Source organism: Rhipicephalus microplus, unplaced genomic scaffold (genome assembly GCF_043290135.1).
Source record: "Rhipicephalus microplus isolate Deutch F79 unplaced genomic scaffold, USDA_Rmic scaffold_176, whole genome shotgun sequence".
In the NCBI taxonomy this organism is placed as follows: Eukaryota; Metazoa; Arthropoda; class Arachnida; order Ixodida; family Ixodidae; genus Rhipicephalus; species Rhipicephalus microplus.
The window spans coordinates 54,685-64,892 of record NW_027464747.1 but is presented as its reverse complement, the minus strand read 5'-3'; the positions used below and the strand labels follow the sequence as shown (position 1 = coordinate 64,892).

At 45.0% G+C, this 10,208-nt stretch overlaps 1 protein-coding gene across 1 annotated transcript; it reads right to left on the bottom strand.

Moving 5' to 3' along the window:
- Positions 1-246: 246 nt before the first annotated feature.
- Positions 247-10,173, bottom strand: LOC142791602 (acetylcholinesterase-like). Its single transcript, XM_075885511.1, has 2 exons — positions 8,675-10,173; positions 247-480 (listed from the first exon to the last, which is right to left on the bottom strand). The coding sequence occupies exons 1-2, from the start codon at positions 10,171-10,173 to the stop codon at positions 342-344; spliced, it is 1,638 nt and encodes a 545-aa protein (XP_075741626.1). The 3' UTR covers positions 247-341.
- Between the last annotated feature and the right edge of the window lie 35 nt (positions 10,174-10,208).

Here is a 10,208-nt window from a genome sequence, read left to right as displayed (position 1 = left end):
AACCAGCTCAAGTTTATATCCTTTAGAAGTTGCCGTTCTGTGTGCATTTTGTCCAATTTCATTTTTGCTATTTATTTTGCAGATACCTTCTAATTAGCTCGCTGTTAAGGACTCTATATAATACGCTGTTACTTTGTCTAAGACTTTATATTCAAATGCGAGAAGTATTGCGAAGTGATCCTATATAATACAATACCAACAGAAGAACAGCCACCCCGCCTAAATAATTTTTCAGAAGTAGCCATGCACTGTCTATTACTTTTTATTGTTTCTATTCAGAAATCTATTTGTGGTTATTAGTACCTTATAGCATCGTGTTTAGGCACAGCGATACTCGAGTGCTAAAAGTTACGCCACAAAGCGCATGCACCCCCTTGCATGTAGTCCACAAGGCTGTAATTCCCCGGTTGCAGCCACATAAACTTCGGCTGCTCTGCTGAATACGCTGTCCACTCTAGCACATCAGGTGACGTAGGTTTTCTGCACAGTAAAGACAGTAAAGACATCGTTCACCTCATCTGGTAATTCTGCCAATAAATGCCATCACCTTAAAATTGGATCATCAGGTCACATACCCGTCTATCCGAATATATATCACCATCAATAAATGAGCCGAGGAATAGCGGCTTGCATGAATATTCATGGCTGAATAACTAACTTAATAGATTTCATGCTGAATATTGTGGGAAAGGCTGGAGCTCAAGTTTAAATTGTTTTATTATATGTACCGGCGCTGTTAAACGGACGTTAAAGAAGCACAATCGAAGCAGGCGATGTTCCTGTGTTCTTTTGTGCCATTGAAGAAGTTAGCGGCGAATAACCACTATAGACACGATTTTACTGCCATCATGATTATGTTGTCTTTCATGCGTCACTGGCTGCTCTTTGTTACCTATTAACGCGTTAAAGACATCGTTTCGCAGAAATTCTGGTGGTGGCGTCATTGGATGTGAGCGAAAAAAATTGATAAAGTTTCGATTAAGTAAAAGCAAGAAATTTCAGGTCTGAGTTCGAATCAAACCCGGGTTGTTTGCATGTCAAGCGAGTGTTCTACCACACAGCCAGGCATATTTTGTTTTTCTTTTCCAGTATTCAATAAAATATTTGCGTACTAAAGACACAGATAAAGCAAAAAAGCACAATCACATGTGTACCGTAAGCGCTCAAGCGTTACTATGAAGTACTCAATGGCTAACACATCGTAAGAGCGAGAGTTCTTCACATCGTGTTATACAGGAACAGGGATGAGGCCAAACACCTCACCAAGATGGAGTACCAGTCGTTTCGGAAGTCTAGGTCATCATAAATGTCCTTGAGGTGAATTGACATTTCAATGAAGTGTGTGAGTGAGGAAGTGCTGGGTTGTGCATTACAGTCCTGCATACGTGTCTTCCATAAGCTGTGCCCATTGTCAAAACCGTATTATATGGCACTTCATCAAGTGGTCAAGTGGTGCTGGTAGGAGATAACGTATCGTGTGAGAATTACTGACGAAACTTTTTTTTTCAGTGTTCGCTGAAGGACATCGAAAAAAGAACACAGTGTCTTTGCAGATAATAAAGCAATGTTCTATCGTTTTCGGCACATTACATATGTGGCAGTTAACGGAGGGAACAAAAATATCTCTTTTTCTAACTACGTGTTTACCGGCAATGTTTCAGAGTGGAGTTTATAGAAGAATGTTTTTGATTTCGCTGGAATGTACATTTTTCGCACTCGCCTAGAACATCATGGCCTGGAAGATAGGCGTAGAACTAACGGGAGGCGGAAACAGCATGCTTAATAGATCCTTGTACACTACCTTTCTCGATACTGTGTACAAGTATTCTACGGAAAAGCGAACTTTAAGGAACTGAACTGCGAGGTGAACATGCTGCATGAATTTCCGCAAACACAGGCGTTCGAGAAGTTGGCTGAAACAATTATGCCCAGTAAGCAATCAACAAATGTGAACTGCAAGAATTTGCTGATTACGAGATGGGAACTGTCTCGAAATGAAGAATGATCGTAATACTATTTGCCATAGATAATGGTGTTTAAGTCCCAACCCATCCTGACTCACTGGCCTGAATATGTCGTCACGACGCATAAGCTCAAAACTCAAAGACCACATGAAATTTCCGAAAATCCGGTGAAAGCGCTGTATGTAAAATTTTGCGCAATTGATATGTAGCAATACATAGTAAAGCTTTGTCGCAAGAAAAGTATTGCAAGCTTCGCCTCTCCCAAATATTGAAAGTAGTGGGTAACAAATGTCTGGGCCTATCATTCAAGCTTAGAAACAGACTGCTTTCAGGAATACGCATTTAATCTATACGAATATAATGATACACCGAGGTACATTGGAAGAATTCTTGTCCAATTAATCTCTGCGATCTGATTCGGCGTGCTACCTTACGAGCCAAACCGCCTTCCTTAACTCTTAAAGGCATTTAAACGAGCACCTCATCCAACGCCAAACTTTTCAATCGTAGGTACCACATTTTCTACACTCGGCTTATCTGTGCAAGAAAAGCGACATCGTCTGCATAAGCTATTACTTTAGCTTCACTGCCTAATGTTCTGAAGCCACCAATGCGACTGGACTGTAATATGCTTAAGCACAGTGGTTCTAGATAAAGTGCCAACAAAAGCGGCGACATCGGGCTTCCCTGTTTCTCAGAACACGAAATAGAAACAGATTTCGAGAACTGACAAGTAACGATCAGAGAACTTTGTTTGTGAAGACAGTGAAAATAACCTCCTCTGCTTAGAAATGCAGTGAAAGTAACGTTTGTGCTTTACAAGCACACGTCCTGTTAACATGATTCACGATACATGAAACATTGCAGTAATAATGCGTGGTACAAGCAACATATGTAACAGCGCATAAAACTAGGAAAGACGGCACGGACAGGTTCTAAAAAGCAGTGACTTCCAACTGTTTTATGCCACTGACGAAACCAGGTATTAATGCATGCGCATATATTCATTTATACCAGGCTGGAAAACAGTTGGAAGTCAGTGCTCTTTACAATCTGTCCGTGCCGACTTTTCTAGTTTTATGCGCTGTTACATATGTTGACAATGAACTAACTAGCCCAGCAAGCAACCATCTGTGTGTATAAGCATACATTGCCATCGGGCCTCAGAACATGCGATTATTAATTACTTCATAGTTTAAAGCAAGTCACACACTACAAATAGCGCACACGTTACGGCGCCTATTCCCTTCAGGCCGCTTAGGGGGTGCATATCAAGTTCGAAAAGATTTTGTACACTAAATGTTAGAAGCTACAATCACTTGATACATACGTCAATACAAGCAGTAGTAGCCACTGATACGTCACAAAAAGAAAAAAATGTAGAAATCATATTTTTTTTCCTATCCTAAGTTGGTCCTTTTCTCTTCGCCTTCCAACTTTTGTGCGCATTTTTTAAGCAGATTATTTGTGAGAGTTCTGGCTCTCCGTAAAAAAATGGCAGGAGTAAGTTCGGCAGTAATTCTGACAGATTCACTATCACTATGTGCCTCCCTTACTGAAGATGAAAACTCGCATGCTCTGAGTGCTTTCAAAACATTAGTTTCCACGCCTAACAATTTGATCAAATTTGTCATTGTTTCAGGACATAAGGGCCTATTTGTCAATGAAAGGGCAGATGCGTTGGCAAAGTCATCTTTAAATGGGTCTCTTATTGAGGTATCACTGGCATCCCAATTCATTATAGGGGCCAGACTAAGAAGAAAATTGCTATTAGACGAATATTCTGCATCTTTACTAACGGCCACATTAGAATCAAGCACTTCATGTATCATCGGAATAGTAAAATATGTCTAACTCGTGTAATTTAAGTAGCAATCGCTAGAATGCGTTGCCAGACTTCGCGGCTAAATTTATATTTACGTAGAGCAGCTCTCGTAGCCTCCTCTTATTGTCCTTTTTGTGGAGTAAATGAGTCAACCAAACATTACCTCATTTTCTGTAATAGATACTCTACCATACGCAAAAATATTTATCTGCTATTTACCATCTCCTTAAAATATATTTAAGTGTGAAAAATGTGCTTTCTTTCGGGGCATTGTCTCTTGGCCACAGTGACGGGAAGATTGCTGACGCTTTGCAAGAGTTTATCAAAGGTTCAGAGGTATAAGTTTGGAAATCAATCTTCGCTGGATATTTTTATTACTTCTTCAACCTCACTTTTTCGTTCAAATGCGCCGCTTCGTTTTATTCCGATACAGTTTATGATTTCACTGTCACATTCGTCCTGTTTCATTTTTTTTTTCTTTCTATATAGGAAATAGATCAATTCTAACATTTAATACAGAAGTCTTTTATAGAAACTATCCGGTTCTTGGCCTATTCCCCATCTACGAATCAGTGACAGGATATCGATATCGCATTCAACTCTTTGAAGCGAAGTTTATGTGTCTCCCAATTTTACACTTTCAGCCTTCTGCAAGACACGAACGCTCGGTTACTCATCATTTATTGGCAACGCGCATGATTTATTCCAAATATTTTTCACGTCAAAACAAGTGTATCATGTCGTACGCCCAAGCCCGCATAGACTTGGCCCCCCACGTGAGGTCAAAATCATGATGTGTGCTCAACAACATAAACGTTTCCACCATTTATTACGCCGACAAATATACGTGTCACCGATACTTCACCTATAAACGCGTATGTTTTCTTACTCATGTTATTTCCACCAACCATAACTACTAATATAAGTACTTTCTGTTCATAGGTCGGCAAACCCACGCACCAGTAGACCCCCTCGAACGCACTCAGACTTACATCAAGCCGTGTGTCTTAGTCTGAGTGAGCCAGCGTGAGTAGGTAATATCTTGGGGAGTGTAAGTTCGAGGAAGTCCGGCTCAGATAAGTTTTAGTGAGACTGAGCCCGAGTGAGTCTGAAGCGTATAAGGTATACTTCTTGAGTGAATATGGGTGAGTTACACTTTCTTTTGCCGACTTGTGGTCCTATATAATCATCTTCAGCATTACAATGAGCCCTACCCGGATTCACAATCGTATACTCACGTCTACTTACACGCATTCCAAAGCAGTATCGTTCATAGGTAATTTCAATATTACCTATGACGATACTGGTACCGACGCACGAAAGCAATCGACGATTTACGAATCACTAGACGTCTTCAGAAGAAGATACAACGCCGCAAAGACAAGCTAGAGTCACAACGTTGGCCATCCTTCTGCGCGTCGTTAGATCCCCACAAGCCTTTATCACACTTGTAGAGGACAATAAGAGGGCTCCGGGCAGCTCCCATTCAGCGGTCTCCATTCAAGGCTCTAGCCCTCTCTCAACAGAGATCGGAGGTCGACGTGGCAGAAGAGTTCTGTGCCAAATTATCTGCTCAGCTCGCAGATCCCAACATCTCCACACTCTCACATGGTGGCACGACATCACGAGATCACCACATGGACCAATTTTTTTCTATCCATGAGCTTAAAGCAGCACTGGCTTTCTGTAGAAGGACATCAGCACCCGGGCCCGATGGAATATCATACAGAGCACTGTGTCACCTTAATGAGTGTGCGAGGAGTGCCCTCCTCTAGATATACAATGATTCGTGGCGAGAGGGCACCCTCCAAGTTAACTGGAAGACCAGCCGTTTGGTTCCATTACTGAAGCCTGGCAAGTCCCCATTGGTGCTCACATCGTACCGCCCGATTGCACTGGCTAGTTTCTTGGGCAAGGTGATGGAGAGGATGGTACTAGGACGACTAGAATGGTTCCTGGAGCATCACAACATCTACCCGGACGCTATGACAGGTTTTCGCCGTGGCCGGTCATCAATTGATAGCGTGATAGACCTAGTCAGCTACGTGCAACATGAAAAAGCCGTAAGCGTCTCTGCGCTTCTTTATTTCTTGATGTTAAAGGGGCGTACGATAACGTCACACATGAAGCTGTCCTCGCCGCTCTCAAGGAGGTAGGAGTGGGCGGTCGGATGTTTCAGTGGCTACGCAGCTATCTCTCTGAGCGATCCTTTTTCGTGAGAACCGAGGATGATGGCACTTCGCTACATTACAGCCACCGTGGTGTTCCCCTGGGTGGCATACTTAGCCCTGTACTATTCAACCTGACGCTAATAGCTCTCAATGAGCATCTGCCAAGTACTGTCAGATTGTCAATGTACGCGGACGACATCTGCGTTTGGACGTCTGCAGTAACACGTCTACAGCTGCGAGCGCGAATAAGAGAGCTGCCACTCAGGTTGCTATTTACCTGCGTCAACGAGGTCTGGAAATTTCCTCTGAGAAATGTGCACTTGTGGCATTTACGCGCAAACCAATGCAGAACTACAGCGTTCTGATAAACAGCGAAGGGATACGTCACCTCCGATCATACACGTTCCTAGGTGTTATAATTGACAGAGACCTCTCATGGAGCCCACATGTATCATATATGAAAAGGTGATTGACAGGCATCTGTCATTTGTTCAAGTTCTTCGCTGGAAAGAACTGGGGAATGTCCACAGCTGCTATGCTGCGACTATACAGGATTCTTTTCCTTCTATTCCTTCGGTAAAGCCTACCTGCGTTAACCAACGCAAGTAAAACAAGCATACGAATGCTTTAAAGTGTCCAGGCTCAAGCACTCCAGATTTGTTTAGGCTTGCCCCAAAGTGCATCAACAGCGGCAACTATCGCCATCACGAGGGACCACCTCATCAAGACCCACATTAATGTTGAAGTGCTGCGGACACATATACGACACCTTGCTCGAACCCCTCGACATCACCTAGCCTCTCTACCAGTGGACCGACCATGCACATCTTACCGCAAAACAGTGACCGCACATGGCGAGTCGATCCCAACTTCGTTCTCTCCTGCCGCTAGACCTGTGACTCCGCCATGGTGCCTCGCTCGACGAATGATTAATATTAACATATCTGGCGTCCATAAAAAGGCCAATTTGTCGCCACCGGCTCTTAAACAGCTCACACTACTTCTCTTGTATGAGAAATACCAAGACTCCACACATATATACACTGGCGGATCGGTTCAGCCGGACAGCTCTACAGGAGCAGTAGTGATACCAAGGTTGGCCACGACAAATAAATTCAAGACATCTCACGCAACAACATCAACGGCAGCAGAATTGGCAGCACTTCGTGCCGCGTTGCAATTTGTCGTTGATCAACCTACACGCAAGTGGACTATATTCTGCGACTCGAAGGCGGCACTGCAGTCTCTACTATCAGCCTTACGCCGTGGACCGAACGAGCAGCTGGTACTAGAGATAGCAGAGGTTATACACCACCTGACTGAGAAAGGGCACCAAATTACATTTCAGTGGTTACCCAGTTACTGCGGAATCATCGGCAATGAACGGGCCGATCAAGCTGCCCGCTCAGCCCACACAGAAGATCATAAACTACGACTACCACTTTCTAGGACGGATGCTGCACGAAAGCTCCGCAGGCTTGCTCGCCAGCAAACCACGTCACAACGGAATCAGCCACACTTCAAGCATGCCCGACTGTACTCGCTTGACCCTACGCTAAGTCTTCAAGTCCCGTCGAGGCTTTGCCGAGCAGACCAGACCCTGTTATGCAGGCTGTGGTTGGGCGTTGCGTTTACCAACGCCTACTCTTTCCGTATTGGGATGGCCGACACCGCAGCCTGTGGCAACTGTGGCAAAGAAGAAACGATTCAACATATTCTTTGTGACTGCCTAGAGTATAGTAAACAACGACTGCCTTCGCAAGGAACTCAGCAAGTTAGATAATCAACCTCTGTCGGAACAAGGAATTCTACAATATCGACAAGATGTAACTTCACAGAAGAAGGCCCTGAAAGCGCTACTACACTTTTTGCGATCGACCGGCCTTACTGAACGATTGTAGCTAGAACGCCTTTCCTGTGTGTTTTCGTTTTCACGTGAGTGCGCATGCGTTTTTTTTATCTACCACCTCTTTCTTGCCCCTACTTCCCCGCCCCCAGCGCTGGGTAGCAAACCAGATGCCAATATCTGGTTAACCTCTTGGCCTTTCCTTTTTCTCTCTCTCTCTCTCTCTCTCTCTCTGAATATTTATTGATCAAAAAAGTGAATTACGTACGGGGCCGCCTTGAACTCCACCCCCGCCTACTCTTCCAGAGAATGTTTTGATAGATATATGCTATGTTGTCATATATTTCAATACGAGGGGCCTTACTATTTTGCAACAATTCATAGCTTGTATTCGATGGTATACTAGATAAGAATGTGCAAAAGAAAGCACCTAGCAAGTGAGGTACCGGTCGTAAATAGCATTCACACACCATGGTCTAGAATGCTAATTCTGGACTAACACTCGTGAATAGACTCACTCGAAGAAACTCAGACTCTGATTGAACTATCAGTTTAAGTGCGAGTAAGTCCGGCTGAAAGAATTTATTGAAGTGGGAGTCCGAGTGAGTTCGGCTCAAGAAAAGTTTGGTGAATCTGAGTTCGAGTGAGTCCAAAGCACAAGATACGCTTCATGAGTCAGTCTGAGTGAGCTCCATAATATTTGCCGACCTATTCCTGTGTTGGAGATGCACACTGACGACATTCAAAATTCGGAACGCCTCAATCACGGAAATACTTTAATGCTATGGTGCCACTTAGAACACCGACCAGGCAAATTGTGACCCAAACTAAACCCGCCTATGTGATTCACTGTGCCATGTTCACTTACCCATCCCGAGCAAATGACACCAACACCTCCATGGCATAGTCGCTCACTCGCCGGTCTTCATCGGTGTAGTTAACGGTATTTAGATACGGGATCCCAAAAAAGTACGGTATCTCTTCCATATGCCGCACGTCAACCCACTCAGGCTCAGTGGACTTTTGAGAGCGATGACCGAACACCATGCCGTACACGTTGCCGCCGTAGGCCAAGTTGTCTTCAGCGTAGAACTTAGTGGGGCAGTAAAAGTTGTGCTTGGCGATGAAATCCGCCGTTGTTTGCCTCATCTCCGCCTTGCTCGAAGAATCGCTGTTGTTCAAGTAAGATATTCCTAAAGGAACGATTTTTTTCTTGAGCCACATCTGAAAGGTATCGTATAACGCATCGATTAAAGCGGGGTATTCGTAGTCGCTCAGGTCGTCTTGCAGCAGCTCTCTATCGGTCTGCATGTCAAAGAAAAAGCCACCTTCATTCGCCACGACGGAAAGCACCACATCCACCACTCTAAACAGGCCTTTTTCCGAAGCAATTGACGGCAGGTACGGTATGTACTCGGTGTTGAACGTGGGAAAGAAGGCCAACATACAAGGAGTGGTCGCGTTTTTTGTAGCGTCGACGATATCCTGGGCTGGCTTGCTTCGTAGGCAATCCAAGACCTTTTCCGGGTGCGTTGTCAGGTCTTGGAAGACATCCGCGCACCCAAGTAACGCAGCAATTGAGTTTCCCCGTTTTATGCTTTCGAAAACCGAGTCGACGTTTGAATTACTCGTTTCCGTCCCACTCATAGAAAACATGCGCCGGAACAGGCCACCAGCGTATGGCGACATGAGGTGAAGGTGAATGTCCATGGCTCCAGAACTTTCGCCGACTGCTGTGACGAGGTCCGGATCACCTCCGAACGCTGCGATGTTTCGCCGAACCCACTTCATGACGAGAAGCTGGTCCCACAGTGCCATATTTCCTGGCGCCCCCTCATTGCTCGCATCTAGGAAACCGAACATTCCGGATCTGAAATTGCAAGAAACGACAACGACATCGTTGAGTGCGGGTAATGCGGCCCCGTCGTATCTCGTCTCGTAAGCGGAGCCAACCAAGAAAGTCCCGCCGAAAAACCACAGCAATACGGGAAGCTTCGTCTGTCTCGATGGTTTCGGTGTCCACACGTTCAAGTACAGGCAGTCTTCCGACAGCGGCGTTGGTATGTAAAAGATGTAGGGAACGCGAGGCTGCATGCAGGAGGCCTTAACGCTGGTCGCGTCGTAGGTTTTCCCCCACGGTGGCTGGGGCACTGGTTTGCGGAAACGGAGCTCTCCGGTAGGTGGCAACGCGTACGGAATTCCGAAGAACACATCAATTTGCTTTCCGAGGACAGTTATCGTCGTGCCGCGCACCTTTCCTTCCCTGGTGGATACTACGACGCCACCCAGCGGCGAGGCCAGTAGAAAGATAACAACTACGAAGAGTGGATCCTTCCATACGCTTGGGCTTTTCTTGCTATCCTGCATGCTGCGTGACAAAATTTGTTCTTTTTTAAACAACT